General features: G+C 62.4%; 1 protein-coding gene across 14 annotated transcripts in view; it reads left to right on the forward strand.

Annotated features, from left to right (window-relative positions):
* The first annotated feature begins 29 nt into the window (after window positions 1-29).
* LOC130152350 (dedicator of cytokinesis protein 2-like) overlaps window positions 30-16,753 on the forward strand; it is an 80,353-nt gene continuing 63,629 nt past the window's right edge. For 4 of the 14 annotated variants that reach the window (XR_008822973.1, XM_056345850.1, XM_056345837.1 and 1 more), the window contains exons 1-18: window positions 41-994; window positions 2,975-3,058; window positions 3,254-3,294; window positions 3,500-3,555; window positions 3,671-3,767; window positions 3,838-3,986; window positions 4,475-4,610; window positions 4,730-4,884; window positions 5,676-5,757; window positions 6,899-7,034; window positions 8,116-8,191; window positions 8,651-8,730; window positions 9,263-9,388; window positions 9,507-9,631; window positions 10,510-10,608; window positions 11,075-11,147; window positions 12,078-12,181; window positions 15,043-15,232. Coding sequence is in view for 11 of the 14 variants with exons in the window: in XM_056345850.1 (XP_056201825.1) it covers window positions 952-994; window positions 2,975-3,058; window positions 3,254-3,294; window positions 3,500-3,555; window positions 3,671-3,767; window positions 3,838-3,986; window positions 4,475-4,610; window positions 4,730-4,884; window positions 5,676-5,757; window positions 6,899-7,034; window positions 8,116-8,191; window positions 8,651-8,730; window positions 9,263-9,388; window positions 9,507-9,631; window positions 10,510-10,608; window positions 11,075-11,147; window positions 12,078-12,181; window positions 15,043-15,232 (1,852 nt within the window). In the remaining 3 variants the exon portion in view is untranslated. Of the gene's footprint in view, window positions 995-2,974; window positions 3,059-3,253; window positions 3,295-3,499; window positions 3,556-3,670; window positions 3,768-3,837; window positions 3,987-4,474; window positions 4,611-4,729; window positions 4,885-5,675; window positions 5,758-6,898; window positions 7,035-8,115; window positions 8,192-8,650; window positions 8,731-9,262; window positions 9,389-9,506; window positions 9,632-10,509; window positions 10,609-11,074; window positions 11,148-12,077; window positions 12,182-15,042; window positions 15,233-16,753 lie in introns of all 14 variants that reach the window. The other 10 variants (XR_008822963.1, XM_056345864.1, XM_056345875.1 and 7 more) reach the window with 7 other exon arrangements.

A 16,753-nucleotide genomic window follows, 5' to 3' on the forward strand; every position in this document is an offset into this window, starting at 1 on the left:
TGTCTGCCATGGGGCCAGGGGTGACCTGCGGGATGGGGGAGCTGCACCCAGGGGTGACCCTGGAGCAGGCTTGGGCTGGCAGAGAGGCATGGACGGACAGGGAAGGAGCCTGGCGCTGCCTCGAAGGGGCTGATGGAGAAGTGTTTTTAATGGCAAGGGCAGCAGCCTGGCTGTGGCAGGCCAGCGGCAGGTGCAGGGGGAGAGGGCCTGGCCAGTGCTGGCCCAGGGCTGAGCAGGGCCAGAGGCTGAGTATCCAGTCCTGGCGAACCCGCAGGCGCTGGGCAACTGGGGTTTGCAGCAGGAGGGAGGAAGGAAGTGGTTGATGCCGAACCGTTGCTTCGCTCACTGTCCTGGTGCGGCAGGGAGCGGAGGGCTGGCCGCCAGCCCACAGAGCCCCGGCTGCATCCCTGCACCGTGCTGGCTTTTGTGCCACAGAGCCTTGTGCGCCGAGGGACGGGGATGGGCCAGCCCTGGCTGGGGAGGCAGAGGCCTCGTCTCAGCGGTGTTGTCTGGAGCGGCACAGCTGGCCCAAGTTCACAGCTCGCTGTGGCTCCCTGGACCTTGGGGTGGCTGAGGCTGTGCTTGCTCCATTGCTCCAGACTCCAGCCCAGTGTCCCACAGGCTGCTGGGCTCTGGCAGTGGTGCTCAGCCAGAGGGGCTCACCGTGCTGCAGCATCACTCTGGGCCAGCAACCCCATTGCACCCTGCAGGCAGGGCTGGTGACCCGCCTGAGCCCCTGGGTGGGTGGGTGGTGGGGTCCTGGGGGCTCCGTCCCTGCCACCCCTGCCATGGTACACAGCAGGGCAGTCGGGTGGGTCTTCACAGCACCCAGCTGTGTTGAGGAAGCAGAGGTTTGCACAAGCCAGTGAGGTGCACGTGACCTGGGGAGCGCAGCAGGAGGAACCAGCAGCCACCCTGCACAGGGCCCCGATTCCTGCAGCACAGCCAGCCATGGCCCCATGGCTGCCCACCAAGGAGGAGAAGTATGGCGTGGGTGAGTTCAGGCTTCAGGGCGGAGTGGGTGCCCGGCCCTGCTGCGCTCCCCAGAGGGGTGAGGGCTGGTGGGATGGGGTGCTTGTGGCTGAGGTGATGCTGCTGGAGCCCACTGGCCATGGTGGCCCTGCAGCAGCGGGCTGTGGAGGGGTGGGTGATGGCGGCTGGGCCATGGTGCAGGGTGAGCAGCGCTGGTGGGGCTGGCAGCGGTGTGAGGTGGGGACCCGGTCTCCACAATGCTGGTGCTGGGTGGGCCGATGAGTGCAGGGCTGAACGGAGGGTCAGTGAGGGGCTGCAGGGCTGGTGACGTGGGGCTGGACAGGGCAGGTGTCAGCGAGACCTATGTGCCCAGAGGCTGAGCGTGGCTGATGCTGGGTGGGGATGGGGAGTTGTGGGGCTGGGGATGGAGGCTTGGTGCAGGAGCCGGCTCTCCCCTCTGAGCTATGGGTCTCGATCAGCCTGGCTGTTGGAATGCAGAAGCCTTTACCCAAGGGGTGATTAGCTTGTTAATGGTGGGTTGTTATGTGTTGTGTTGTGTGTGACCTGCTCTCAGGGAGGTGCCTGGGGAGCCCAGAACCACCCCTTAATTTTCCCCTGGTCCTGGCCAGGGCTTTGCTGCCAGCCCCTGTGCTGGTGATGGCGAAGCCCTGGGCAGCCCCGTACCCTGCACTGCCACCCAGCTCAGGCTCCCGGTGCCAGCCCCAGCACTGGTGCGAGCACACACTCCCCACGCTGGCCCTTGAAGCCCTGCAACCACTTCCCGTTTCTGGCCGAGGCTGTTTCCCATGCCTTTCCCTTGCACTGCTGGCAGCGCCCGGAGCCAAGGCTGAGCCCCGCAGGGTCCCAGGCAACACCTGGAGCAGGCCCTTGTCTCGGTTCCTGCTTGTGCCCGATGGGTGTTAGCAGCCCTGCAAGGAAGCCTGGCCTGGCTGGTGCTGGGAGGTGGCAAGGGGCTGGAGGGGAGCGAGCCCAGACCAGGGCCAGGTGCTAGTCCAAGCTGGGTCAAGGTCCTTGTGTGGAGAGCAGGGCGGCAGGACAAGTCCCACGGGGCCTTGGGGCTCCCGGTGCTGCAGGGTGTGCAGAGACCAGCACGGGGGTCCCAGTGAGCCATGGAGGTCTGGGGGTGTTGCAGCTTGAGCTGGCCCTGGCCGGGGCTGGTAGTGGGTGCAGGCACGTCTGCTGGCTCTCTGCCGGTGCAGAGTGCGGATGGTCCTGGGGCCGAGCCAGGGCTGCCTACACCAGACAGAGCCGTCACTGTCCCCAGGACCAGAAATAGCGGCAGGACTAACCGCGGCCCGGCCGGTGCAGCTCACGCCACAGCAGGAAGCGCCTGGCTGACAGAGAGCTCCTGCGCTCCTGCTGCCACCAGTCCCCCCAGTGCCCCCACACCCTGCCGCCCCTGCCACCAGCTCCCACCGCCCCCCGGGGCTGCCCTGCGTGCCCCTGAGCTGCTAGCCACGGGCTGCAGTGCTGCTGCTCCAGGCGAGGGCTCGGCTGGCCCTTGCTCCCCCTGCACTGCCTGCAGTGGGAGCAGGACCACCGGGCTCAGCACTCGCTAGGGCCCGCGTGGTGGGGCCGGGCATCTGGGGTTGGGTGGCGGGCAGTGTGACGGGGAGGACACCAGCCAGGGGAACCCTATGTGCTGGAAGAGGGGGGCTGATGGCTCCTGCTGTGCCTGTGTGGGCTGTGCTGTGGCTCTCGGGTTCCAGGGTCCCCTCACCACCCCTGCTCTGCTTCAGCCAGCGCTCCCCTGCCTCACACCGTGCCTGCCTGGGGGTCTTACACCATTTGCATGGGGTTGGGACTCTGCACCACCTCTCAAGGCTGAGCAAGGTGGCTCTGCCTCTTGAGGGGGGGCTGGCTGTAGGGCACGCTCCCTGAAGGGCACAGGTGCCCAGGGCCTGGGGAGGGTGGGCTATGCTGGTGAGGGGGGTCTGGGTGAGGGACCCCTACTCACGGCTCCTGGTCCCTCTCCCTGCAGCTGTGTGGAACTTCCCGCGCACCAGCGAGCATCACCTCCCACTGCAGATTGGGGAGACGGTGCACATCCTGCAGGCCTCCGAGGGTAAGGGGGTCCAGCAGCCCCAAGCAGGCCCCATGCCATCCCCTGCCCGTGAGAGGCTGTTCTGGGTAGCTGGCTGCACCATAACACGGGACCTTTGTGCTCCTTCTCTTGGCTGTGCTGGCAGGCACACAGCCCTGCTACGGGCTGCTGGGTCCCCAAGCGTGGCTAACAGTGCCCCCTTCCCTCCCCTTGCAGGCTGGTACCGTGGGTACTCGCTCAGCAACAGGGCTGTCCAGGTAGGTGGGGGGCTGCTGGGGGGCCAGGGCGTGGTGGGGGTGCTGGCACAGCTGGCATCTTGCCCTGTCCCTGCTGGGGGGATGTGCCAGGCACCCTGCGGCATTGCCAGGCTGGGACCCACTGCAGGACCCTCGGTCCTGGGGTGGGGAGCCCCCAGCCATGGTCCCCCAGGTCTGTGGGTGCTGACGGCTCTGGCTTTCCCAGGGCATCTTCCCAGCCTCGCTTATCCACCTGAAGGGTGCCGTGGTGGAGCGCAGGGGGTAGGTATTGGATGTGGGTATGGGCACGGGTGGGTGGGCGGGCTGCATTTACCTGTGCAGCTTGGGGGCCAGTGCGGTGCCACAGGGCTCCAGGGCTCCCTGTGCCTCTCCCCAGGGCGGAGGAGAGTGTGATCCCCACCGAGATGCCCATGGTGCAGGAGATTACCACCACGCTGCGGGAGTGGGCCACCATCTGGAAGCAGCTCTATGTGGTGAGGGCCGGGGTGCTGGGGGGGCCGGGGCTGGCAGGGGCACACTGTGACCTCACGCTGCTGCCCACAGGCAGGGCAGATGGAGCGGTACCAGCAGGTGAAGCAGATGATGTACGAGCTGATGGAGCGGCGCTCACAGCTGCTGTCGGGGACACTGCCCAAGGATGAGCTCCTGCAGCTCAAGAAGGAGGTGACCGGCAAGATCGACTATGGCAACAAGTGAGAGTGGGGACGGAGCGTGGGGGGGTCCAGGCCCCTGCCCCAGGCACAGGCTGTGTGGTACCAAGTGACACCTGGCCCTTCTGCTGCAGTGTCCCTGCCAACCTGTCTGTCTGTGTCCCCATCATGCTGGCTGCGTGTTCCTGGGGCACCCTGTGTCCCCACTGTCCTGGCTGGCTGGTTCTCCCATAGTGGTTGGGGACAGTGAACGTGCTGGGGGCTGTGCAAGCTACCTGGCCGAGGGCTATCGCCAAGGGGCCATGGCTGGGGTGGGAGAGCGTCCCTGGTGCTGCCTGGCTCTTGCCCCCTTGCCAGGGCTCTGCTGCTGGCCGGGACCCATCGTGGTCTGTCCTTCCCCCACACTGTGCCTGTGCCCTCAGACCCTGTGCCAGGGCAGGCAGGTCTCAGCGGTGTGCACAGACCCGTGTGGCCCTGGCCCAGCCAAGTGCCAGGTATCGCCTCACCCTGTCCTGGCTTCCACACCACAGGATCCTTGCTCTGGACCTGGTGGTGCGGGATGAGGATGAAAACATCCTGGACCCTGACAGGACCAGCATCATCAGCCTCTTCCAGGCGCACAAGAAGGCTGCCCAGACCATCACACAGCGCATTCAGGAGGAGATGGTGAGAGCCAGTGCTGGCCCTGGCATGCTGACCCCTCCGTGCCAAGAGCCTGCTGCCCCACTTGTGGCTGTGCTGTGCCACAGCTGTGCCATGGGGCTGAGCAGCCTCGTGCCCCACAGAGCCCGCAGCAGAGCGCGCTGGGCTGCAGCGCCCGCCTGGCAGCTTCGCCCTCCCACAGCCTCTACCTCTGCGTGCGCAACTTTGTCTGCAACATCGGCGAGGAGGCACAGCTCTTCATGGCACTATACGACCCCAGTGAGCAGCGCATGATCAGGTGGGGCCCCAGTGGTGCAGGACCAGCCCCACTGCCAGACCTCTGCCACCGGCTCAGCTGGATGCCTGCCCCCTGCTCCCTGCAGTATCCCCTGGTCCTATCCCCCTTCTGTGGGAAGCCCCTGCCCCTTTGTACCTCATTGCCCACCCCTGTCCTGCCCAGCCTGGCCGCCCACCCAGCTCAGCACGAGCCAGCACAGCTCACAGTGGGGAGAGAGGCATGTCCCTTCCTGCAGCGCTTTCTCCTCTGGGGCAGGAGGGTTTGTTGGCAGTGTGTCCTGCCTGGCTCATCCCGCCTGGGGTTGTGTGTGCCTGGCACACTGTGGCCCGTTGCAGTGTGCTGCGGCATGCTGTGCTGTGCCCATCTGCCCGTGGTGGCCAGATGCTGGCTTAGCCCATGCCAGACCCCGGGTACTGCCGGGGCAACGTGCCCCCATGTGAGGGACTAGGTGTGCTGACATGCCCGACCAGCATTGCCGTGGGCAGGGTTGGGCTGGCAGCCTCCCCGCTGCTGGGGCAGCTGGGGCTGGGCCAGCCAAGTGTGCCGCCACTGGTGGGACAAGGGGTCCCGCTGCTGGTGGGATGGCGGGAGCTGGCAGGGGCCAGGCACGCGACATGGGGCCCAAGCAGCGCCCTGCCTGTGGCCAAAGTGCTTCAGCCCACACTGTGTTTGCTTGTGGGCTGCTCTACCTGGGGGACCCCACCACGCAGGGACACACTGAGCTCCAGCTCTGATGTCCTGGTGCCTGGCCCCTGCTGTGGGCTCCTCACCCCATCGCCTTCCCCTCGCAGCGAGAACTACGTGATCCGCTGGGCCAGCACAGGGGTCCCCCAGGACATTGAGCTGCTCAACAACCTCAAGGCCATCTTCACGGTGAGTGCAGACCCCTTGCAAGCAGCACTGGTGCTGCTGCCTCCCCCTTCCGCAGAGCTGCCTGCACCTCCTCCCCTCCTGCCACCTGCAGCGCTGCCCCCGCCCCCTGCAGCATTTCAGATGCATCCAGCACCATGCACCAGGCCCCTGAGATGAGACCCCGCTGCAGCCCACGTCCCCCTGCAAGCAGCTGCATCCTGGCTGCTCGTTGCTCCTGTGCCCCCCAGCCTGACCAGCCCCATGGCTCCTGTGCAGACCAGTCCTGGCACTGGAATGTAGGCACCTGCCTGGGGGCTGCCCCTTGCAGCCTCCCCTCCCAGGTGAGAGGTTGCTGGGGCTGTTGGGGTGCCCGTGCCCCATCTCTGCTCCATCCCTCACCCGCAGCCAGGCTTGGCGGTCCTCTGCCGCGAGCGGGAGGAGGCACAGACAGCATCTGCTGACCCAGCATTTTTCCCGCTGCACCAGCAGAGCTGAGCTGACCCTCAGGATGGCCCGAGCGGAGCCATGGGCTGATATGCAGATGAGCCTTTAAAATCAATGCTAATGAGCAGCATCAGCACTTCCAGCTCCCCTGGCTCTCACCCACCTCTGACCCCTGCCCGTTGCTGGTGTCAGCCACATGTCCCTGTGTGCTGCAGCATGACCCTGCCCCGTGCTGCAGGAAGGTTCTTGCACAAGGGCAGCACCCCCGGGAGCTGGCCACAGGGTGCCCAGAGGTGGAGCGTGTGGCCAAGCCACCAAACCCTACACCGTGTCAGACCTGCTCCCTCCCAGGGCTGCATCTCCCACTCACCCACGCTGCCTGGCCCATGGGTGCCCCATGGGGCGATCAGTCTCCACGAGCTCTGGTGTTGTCCCCATCCCTTGGGTTTGGGGCTGCCTGGGGTGCACAGAAATCCCAAGCTCTCTGGGATGGGGGGCTGCATGCCCACCAGCTGAGCGTCTCTGTGGGGCACAGCGACAGGGGCTCCCTGGCCCCTGAAGGCAGAGCTGGGGCACTGGGTGTGGGGACCCATGGTGGCTCTGCACCTGCTGGTATGTCATCCAGCCCTGGACACCCCATGGTCACATGGTGCCAGCAGAGGCACATCCCCACACAGAGCTGCCAGTGTGAGGCTCATGCAGCCACTCTGTTCCCCAGGACCTGGGCAGCAAAGACCTGAAGCGGGAGAGGCTTTTCCTGGTGTGCCAGATCATCCGGGTGGGACGCATGGACCTCCGGGAGACCTACAGCCGCAAGCTCAGCACGGGCCTCCGGCGGCCTTTCGGCATCTCAGGTGAGAGCAGAGTCTGCTGTGGGTACAGGGAGGAGACCCCTGGTGCTGCCCATGACAGCACCCCTAGCACCCACCTCCCAGCCACCAGGCCTCCGTGGGGCTCACTGGTTCAGGGTGGTGACACCCCAGGGCTGCTCCCACCTTGCAGCCCCGTGGCCCCTGTCCCTGCACGCAGACCCCAACCCTCACTTTCCTCTGCACAGCCACACTCTGTCCCATCCCCCTGAATCCTATCTCCCCCTCCCCATCCTGACCCACAACCCCTCCATGGTGGCACAGGCATTTCCCCGCAGGTGCCTGGTGCTGGGGTGTGGGGAGGGATCTGGCACAGCCGCTCCAGCAGCCAGGAGAGCCTTGGCTCCCTGCTCCTGTGACGGCCAGAGCCAAGCACTTCCCCTGGTCACCCTCATGTCATCCTCCGTGGGCTGGCCCTGCCATCCTGGGGCTGCGGCCACAGGGCCCGTGGGGAGGCAGTGCACCTGCCCCAGCAGAGGAGAGGGACTCAGGGTGCCCAGCCACCCCTCCTCGCTGCGTGGCACAGGGGACCTCCAGCCCAACGCTGCTGGAGGTGCCCCCAGGAGCGCTCTTAGCATGTGCTAAGCTCAGCCACAGAGAAATCACCAGGTGAATGATGAACCTATCAGCAGCTAATTGCACTCCGAGCTGTGTGTCCCCAGGGAGGGGCCCTGTCTGTGGGTGATGGAGAGATTCTGGATATGCCTTATTTTGGCCCCAATCTGCCCTGAAGCTCTGAGGCCACCTCTGGTGACTGTCTGGTTGGTGGCAGTACCATCTCTGCATGCTGTTCGGGTGCTGGGTGTGTGGTGCGAGCCCTGAGCAGCCACCTCTGCCCTGGGGTGGCTGGGGGTGGGTGTCAGTGGGGCATGAGGACCTGCCTGTGGAACCCAGGCCAGGGCACAGCAGGGTCAGTGCTGGGGGCACAGGTGAAGCGGCGGCTGCAGGACAGGGCATAACTGTCCTGGGTGGTGGTCCTGGGAGGATTTGGCACAGAGGTCCCTGTTGCTGGGGCTACTGGTGCCTGTGGCAACTGCCCCACCCTGCTCCATCTATGCCACTGCAGTGATGGACATCACGGACATCACCAAGGGGAAGAGCGAGAGTGATGAGGACAAGCAGCATTTCATCCCCGTGCACCTGTGAGTCCCATGGGGCCCGGAGGCAGCGAGCGGTGGGGCAGTGGTTACAAGGGGATAAGACATGCCAGGATCAAAGACAAAAGATTTTTTGTTAAATAAGGCTTTGCAAAGGGACTGTGGATCCTTGGGTCATGATGTCACCAGGTCCAGGAACTCATCGAGGTTAAAAAAGGGGTATTTCTATGGGCAGCAACACACTGAGAGATGCTGAAGCCCCGCCAGAGCTCTGCTGCCTGGCCCCTCGGGGCACATGTGTACTCGGGTCCCAGGTCCGCTGTGGATGCTGTCCTGCTCTTCCCTCCCAGTGGGCTGGTGGCCAGCAGGTTTGAGAGCTGCAGTGGGACGTGGGCTGTTCAGTTTGCTGGTGGTTGGTGCCTGGCTGTGGGGAGCAGCCGCACGGGTTCCCCGTGCATGCCCAGTGGGGAGCTCCTCTGAATCACCCTGCTCTGGTGTTTGCAGGGTGGCTGCTGACAACGATTTTCTTCACAACATGATCAGGAAAGCGGTGGAGGGGAAGGACATCAACCACAAGGGACAAGGTAGAGCCCCCATGTTCCTTGTGCCCTGTGTACCCACTCTGTGCCACAGTACGTGGTGGGGGACAGGGCAAGACCCCTCCCTGATCCATCCTGCATTTCTCTGTGGCTGCTGCCTGTGCTTGGGGACCTGCGCTGTCCCCTGGCCCCCATGCTGGGGCAGCCGCCCCATGCTGCTCCTTGCGGGGTTGGGCCGCTCGCTCCAGTTGCTGGTTGGCCATGGGCCCCCTCCTGCTGCCTCCCCCGAGCTCTTGCATGCTGTCACCTGTTGAAAAACTGCAGTGGCCACAGAGGTGCAAGTTTGACCCTGGGTGCGTCCAGGGCTTGGCATGTGAATTGCCTCAGTAATTGGGATCAGAGCTGTGTGGGGTCTCCGGCAGCGACTGCCCACCCAAAAGCAGCCAGGGCTGAGCCCGGGAAGGGGCAGCTGCTTCCACAGGAGGCATGCGTGGCTGGCCGCCTTGCCTGGCACACCACAGCTCAGGCTGAGCTGGCGCGGGCTGTGGGACTGACATCCCATGCTCTGTCCTGGCAGGGTTCTGGGTGTCCCTGAAGATGCTGTGGGGAGACTTGAGCCAGGTGCGGAAGGACCATCCCCACCTTGTGGACCGCAGCACGGTGGTGGCACGCAAGCTAGGCTATCCGGAGGTCATCATGCCAGGCAAGCAGCGTGGCGGGTGGACCATCCCTTGGATGGTCTCTGGGGGTCCCGGCGTGGGGTTATGGGGTGCCCTTCTGCAAAAGGGACCTGGCCTCACTGACAGGGCTGTCCTCCCCAGGAGATGTCAGGAACGACATCTACCTGACGCTGGTGCAGGGTGAGTTTGACAAGGGCAACAAGAAGACCCAGAAGAATGTGGAGGTGACGGTGTGTGTCTGTGATGAGTCAGGCAACGTGGTGCAGGTATGGCAAGCGCCAGATTGGCCTTGGGGCAAGCGACTGTCTCCCACATCACCTCAGGTAGAGGCAGCAGCTCCGTAGCATCCTGGTGCTGGTGTTGGTGCCAGCATGAACTGGCTGGAGTAGCTTCTTTGGCTACTGGAGCTCCTGAAGTTCCCTTTAGAACTGGGAAGATCTGGGAAAGTGGTGGGAAGGGATAGAGAGGAAATTGGCCTCCACTGGGGACAACTAGAACCCCTGGCCATCCCCAGAGGCCCCTCGCCTTGGGGTGTCCCTGGTCTCCATCCCCAGGAGAGGTAGGAGGGGGAGGGAGCTGGGGGGTTGCCAGGAGGATGTGAGGAGGCTCAGACCCAGTTCCCCCTGCCCCAGGACTGGCTGTTGCCTTATCTCTCTCCAAAGCGTATGCTTTCATTTCAAATGCAGTTCTCACCTGGCCCCTGAGGAACAGGATGTGAATTGCTGAGGGTCCTGCTGGGCTGGTCCCAGGGCACAGCCCCCACCTTGTCCTCCAGCCCTGATAATGCCCTTCCCACAGGGCAATGGAAGCCAACCTGTGCCCATGCCCCTATGGCCTGGGTGTCCCTTGCTGGTTCCCCTGGAGGCTGCACCAGGCTTGGTGGAGGTGACAGGGAAGCCTTTTGTGGCCCCTCTGAGCCTGGCCGGGGAAGGTTGTAAAGATGTCCCCATGCCAGCTGGGTTGTGGTAAAGGGGCACCTATGCTGGGGGGCTCAGGTGGGGGCTGCTGCAGCATGGGCAGGGGAAAGCGGCTCGGGGGGGGGGGGGCGCTGGCCTGGTTTAGCAGGGAATGCAACACTTTTCAGCCCTTCAAGTTTATTTGATCCGACCATGAAGCATCTCTCCTGCTGCTGCCCTCTCCACAGAATGTGATTTACCACGGCGCAGGGGACAAGCCGGTGAGCGAGTACCGCTCTGTGGTATACTACCAGCAGCGGCATCAGCGGTGGATGGAGACGGTCAAGGTCTGTACCAGCTCTGGGGCACAGGGACTGGGGTGGGACTGGGGCTGCTCACTCCTCCCATGCAGCAGGACTGAGCTGCTGCAGGGGGCTCCCCATCAGGGCTGGCTTTTTGGGGGCAAAGCCCCCAGCTTGGGGAGGATAGGAGATGCTGCCAGTGTCATGGCTGGACCCCCAGGTGGAGACCCGGGGCAACCAGCATCAGGGAGACCATGTCTGCTGCATCACGGGCAGTGCTCCAGCATTACTCCTGCCTCTCCGGTGGGCAGGTGGGCACACCCCCCCAGCCCTGCACAGGCACCTGTGTCTCCAATTCAGCCTCAGTAATTGAAAGGAGAGCACATGGGTTGGAATTGAAGCAACCCACAGTTCAGCACAGCATTTGCCCAAGCACCGAGGGGTCTTGGCCAGCCAGATTGCTCAGCATGTGCCCTCCTGTCCTCATGCTGGCGCACGTTCTCTCTCTCAGATTGCTGTTCCCATTGAAGATGTCCACAAGACCCACCTGAGGTTCACCTTCCGGCATCGCTCCTCCAGTGACTGTAAGTGTCTCCTTTCTTCAGATCCTCCTCTGCTAATGCCCTCAGCAGTGGCTGTGGTGGAGGCGGGCTGTCCGTGGCTCAGGGGCTGCAGGAGCAAGAGGGCCCTGTGAGCAGCCCTCATCTCGCCCCATGTGGGGCTGTGCCAGGGATGCTGTGACACCTGGAATCCCATGGCAGGGGAAGGAAGCTGTCACCCCATTCTGCTCTGTCCCTGCCACCCATGGTGAGGCAGCAGACCTCTGGGAAACCGTGCCTCTTGCACGTGGCTGCTCCCCGGGTGCCCGCGCTCGGCTGTCCACAGCACCTGCTCCCCATCCCATGGATTTTGGCTGCGGCAGGGCTGTGGGCTGTGGCATGGCTGGGAGGACACGCTGCTCCCGGAGCAGAGGTGCTGCTGCTGCTGCCTTTGCAGAGCTGACAACCACACGTGGTGAGACATGGTGTGGCATGTCCTGCAGCTGTGGGGACCTTCCCCAGGGCCACTGTGGGGACCTGCAGCTCAGGCTGCTGCTTGCTGGTCTGATCCTACCCGCTCTGAGCCCTGCCTGCCCCAAGCCCCTCTCATTCTCACCGGGGTGGCTCTCCGTGCCTGGGCAGCAGGTGCTGGCTGGCAGCCGGGCAGCTCCCCGGGCTGCGTCTTGCCTCGTTGCTGCCACCTCTCCCATTTCTCCCTTCCCAAGGTTCTCAAACAGCTGCAGCAGCTGCTTTTCCCAAGTGCTCCGGGGAGACCAAGGGGGTCTTGCTGCCTGTGGGTGCAGCCTGTGGACTCCAGGAAAAGAAAAGCAATTTCCCTGGCAGCACCCCTCTGTATTGCTGCAGCTGCCGGGAAGGCAGGACCTCCCAGCTGCGCTGGCCGGTCCCTGCCCACGCACGGTGTCCTCAGGCCCCTTCTGAGCCTGCTTCACCTCGCCCCACATTTGTGTCTCCCAGCCAAAGACAAAAGTGAGCGGATTTTCTCCATGGCCTTTGTGAAGCTGATGCGACCAGACGGCACCACGCTGCGTGATGGGGAGCATGACCTCATTCTGTACAAGGTACGGGGGGGTGGGTAGACCCCCCTCCCTCAAAGCAGGGAGGCTGAAGGGTGGTGGCTCTTCTGGCAGCTGCCTGCGTGGGGCTGGGGTCCTAGTCCCTGCTGGAGTACCATGCTGGTGGCATGCACCCAAAGTCCCAGGGAGGGTTTCCAGTCCCTCCCTCCCGTCCTTTCTGTCCTTGATGGTGGGGTGCCATGCTCCCTGCACACAACATCTCTAATCTCTGCACCGCTCCCTTGCGAATGACAGGTTTTGTTTAGAAAAAGGTAACTTAAACATATCTGACTTGGAAGGGAACGTCCCCGGAAAGATATTTGCTGCACTTTACCTGATTTCACCAGCATCTTTCTGCCTACAACTGCTTGGTTTTACTTTTGAGAAAGCAAACAGAGAACACAAGGAGGGAAAATTTGCTGTTCATTTGGAAAAAACACAGTTGGCTCTGACACCAGAGTGTGAAAGGCCCCACAAATGTGCTGCCCCTCCTTGCTTTGTGCCCCCTTGTGTCGCCCGGGCTGCATCTGGTTGTGGCAAGGGGAGCGGGAGGTGTGAGCTGGTCCCCGCTGCAGGGGTGAGCTCAGGGCTCTTGCTCTGTGTGTTGGCACAACTTTATGTTCCTCGCGAGCAATGGAGGCCCAGCCTCCGCGGGAGGTGACCTTCCTGCCTCAGCCCCTTGGCTGCTCTGGTATTTAACTGAAGTTTTCTCTCATTTTCGCTGCTGTTCCTGTTGATGTGACCACAGTTATGCGAGGCAGAGCCATCTCCCTTCCCATGTCCTGCATCTTTCTGGGATGAGAAAATCTGTCTCCTGCCTGCTGTGGCAGCTGTCTAGCTGGCCTCAGCCAATGCTTCCCATGAGCTTGATGGAGGAGTGCCTTTTCTTCATCCCTGCGTTTTCCTCTCAGCACCTTGATGCTGCTTCTGCAGCTACGTGATGTCCTGGCAGCAGAAGTGCCCCAGCAGATGGGTGGCTGCCAGCACACCACTGTGCTCACCGTCGTCCCACATCGGAGGACTGTGCTGTGGATCTGTTGCAGTGCCATCCCAGTGTGCTCTGGCACCGCGCTCACGTAGCTGAGCTGCCCACGTACCCTTGCAGGTCTCTGCTGTCTGCCCACGCTGGGGCCACCCCATCCACCTCCTGAATGCCTCTGCTGACAGGACAGGCTCACCCCTGCCCGCCTGGCTGCTCTGTCCCGGCGCGGCCGTTGCTGTTCCTCATCTAATGCTCTTGTGATGCCCAACCTCCCTCCCACAGGGAACCCGTGGGGCCCTGCCCAGCCGGCAGACCGGAACGGAGCTGCGCTTTTCTTCCCCAGCAGCTCCTACGCATTTTAAATTGTTATCGTGTCTCTCCTCCCTGTTCTTCACTTGCAAAACGCCCAAATTCTTTAAATGCTACTGTGGCTTGTGGAGCTGCAGACATGGTCCCTGGCTCTCTGGGGGACTGTCCCATCCACAGCCTGTGCTGTGGCAGGAGCACTGAGCGCCTTTGGGACTTGCCGACGCTGGCTGGGGCATCGAGATCAAACCCTGTGCACCTCCCTCCTGGGTGCATTTACTCCTTAAAGGGCTGTTGCTGCCCTTGCCGAACTGTCACAGTCACCAGCGTCCTCTGCCCCTGAGCAAGTAGCCGTCGTGCTCCGCTTTGTCTTCTCCCCGGCTGACTCCTGTTCTTCCCGGCAAACACAGGAGCTTGATTCTGGGAGTCAGAAGCTATTTCATCTTTTTATCTTTGTTTGCCAGAGGAATGTGAATTATATGCTTTTAGCTTCTCAGACCTCTTGATCTCATGCTGGTCGAGAAATGTCTGAAATTAAGCCAGGTTACCCTACGAGGGCTTAGCTGCCCTCAGAAAAAGTGCAGTGCCTCCTGTGAGTCAGCTGGCTGCCGTGGGTACGCTCAGTGGAGAGAAAATCCAATAACAAACAATTTTGTGATCTTCATCTGACCTTCAGCAGGAAGAATTTTATCGTGCAGGGTTGCAGGCAGGGAAGGATAAATGCCCTGTTGCCAAGCCATAAGTAAGCACCGGTGAGCTCGTGGTGGCAAGGCTGCAGTCTGCCGTCACATGTCTGGCCAGCTTTGGACATCCATGTCCTAGTCTTGCAAACAAGCATGGAAGGATCATTTAGAAAGTCACTCCAGTGAGTCCTCCTAGATGTAACACCATCTTAATCCTTCAACTTAACAGTAGGGGACACAAAAGAAATGGGCCGTTTTGATGCCATGGAGAGACCAAGCATGCCCGTGCCGGCAGGAAATATCCTGTTGGGCTGGTGATGGTGATGGTGTGAGACTGTGCTGGCCACTTGGTTGGTGTCCTGCTGTGTGTCCATCCCCATGGCAGTGCTCAGGCATGTGTTTCATTCCCAGAATGCTGCTGCCAGCCCCAGGCTCCTCCGTGTCACTGACCTCCCCCTGCGCTTTTCCTCCTGCCTGTTCTTGTGTCCTTCCTGAGTGGCACTGGCCTGGACTTGGCATCTTCCCGGTCAGCTGTCCCAGCTGAGCACGGTCCCCACAGAGCGCGGCAGGGAGCAGCTTTGTTGGATACTCTGTTTACATTAATGATGGGTGAGCCCACTGTGCCGCCTGCACAGGGCTCTGCACCGTGGGCAGTGGCCAGCTCCCGCATCCCAGTGACTCCCCCAAGCCGGAGGCTACCGAGCCATAAGGATGCCATTACGTGGGAGCCACCATTCCCTGTGCATGGCTCTGCTGACCTCCTTGCCCTGCCCCATTCTGCACAGCAAAGTCCCCCCCTGCAGGGGATGTGATGTGGGGTCACATCGGAGCCCAGGGGCCAGCCCTGTCCCACGGGGCCACATAGCCTGGTGTAAGCCATGTGCTCTGCCTTGCAGGGTGACAGCAGGAAGCTGGAAGATGCCGGTGCCTACCTGACCCTGCCCTCTGCGAGGATGCTGCCAGAGCTGAAGCTCCTCTCCGGCTCCTCCTTCCGTGTGAGCGGGACTGTGTCGGGCTTAACTGTGTCGGCCCGGGACAGCTTCCAAATCTCTACGCTCGTCTGCTCCACGAAGCTGACCCAGAATGGTGAGTCCCAGCTCCCCGCAGGGGTGGCGGTGGGGCTGTGCCCCCACCCCAGCAGTGCATTTTCACCCATTGGATTGGCGCTTCCCCCCACGGCTGGAAAGCAGCTGGACCGGGACTTGCACCCACTGCACCCGGTGCCAGGACAGCCTGCTGGAAATGCAGGGAGAGCAGGTATGGATGGTGAGGACTGAATTACCGTTTCGACATGGTCAGGACTGCCAAGGCTGTTCCCAGGGTGGGTGCAGGCTCATGGGGCAGCATTGTCCTGGGGGCTTGGGGGGCTGCCATCCTATGGATAATGCTGCCCTGGCCGATGTGCTGCAATCCGTGTTTGCTGTCCTTGCCCTGTGGTACCACTGCTACTGCACCCTGTGTTGCACTTCCCTGGTGCCCACGCCACTCTGACGGGACATGGTTTGCTGTGGGGTCTTCTTTGCATGTTGCCGGTTGATAACTCCGGGTGTTAACTTGGAGAGTTTCTCTCTTTTTTCCTCTTTTTTTATTATTAAGGTTTTCTTCTGGCTTGTCTGTCTCCTGAGCCCTTCTGAGTTAGCAGCAGATTAGTTTTCCAAGGCGAGGGAATGAGAACAAACAATTGCAGGCTGCAAGTGTTTCCAGGCACTCTCCCACCTTGGGGGTGTGGAGCTGCTGCCAGGGGCTGTGGGTACTTAGCAGTTTCTTGGCTGGCACAAACCCTTGCAGATGGTAATTAATCTGCTCTTGCCCATGGGGGAACTGAGCCGCTGCCTCTGATCTGGGAGCTGGAGGGAGCTGCTGAGTGTTGCTGTTGAAGGCTCCGTGACCTTCCTTGGGCCCTTCAAAACCAGGCTGGGAATTGGGACTCCCTGTTTTTAAACCCCCGTCCTCGGTTATAGCAAGCGTGGGCTTCCAGCCCTGGGGTGCCTTGCGTGGCTCATCGCAGGGCAGCCAAGAGCATGCATGCCACCTCAGCACAGGCACATTGGCATTTGCTGGTGGGATTTTACCTTGTACAAAATGTTTTGGGAGGTGGCAGGACAAAGAAGTGTCAGCAACCTTGAGCGAGTGCTGGTGGTTATCAGATGGCTTCCTGTGCCCCTCTGAAGCGAGCGGGGAAGGGAGCGCGAGGCCAGCAGCGGGCAGGGAGGGCTGGTGGGGCCGTGCTGCTCTTGCGGGCATCCAGCTCGGGGAAGCATGGTACACGTGCCTCCACCATAACGGGGACAGGCAGCCCGGTCCTTCACCGGGCCCGACCGCACCGTGTTGCGTGGTGGTGCCAGCACTCAGGCCGCTGCCATGCTCTCAGCGTGTGTCTGTGTTGCTGTGGAAAGCCCTGCAGCAGCTGCAGCCACCCATCTCTTGGGGTGGGCAGCACCAGTGCCTGTAGGTAACATCTGGAGCTGTCTGGAGAGTTACATGCTGCACAGCAGCACCAGTGCCTGGCATGCTTCCCGCTCCGTGGGCAGGCGGCAGCGGAGCTCGGCCAAGGGAATATCGCACAGAAAAGCCGGGGCTCCCTCCTACCCCGCAGCGGGATGCTGC

The sequence above is a fragment of the Falco biarmicus genome, chromosome 1 (genome assembly GCF_023638135.1).
Source record: "Falco biarmicus isolate bFalBia1 chromosome 1, bFalBia1.pri, whole genome shotgun sequence".
Classification (NCBI taxonomy): domain Eukaryota; kingdom Metazoa; phylum Chordata; class Aves; order Falconiformes; family Falconidae; genus Falco; species Falco biarmicus.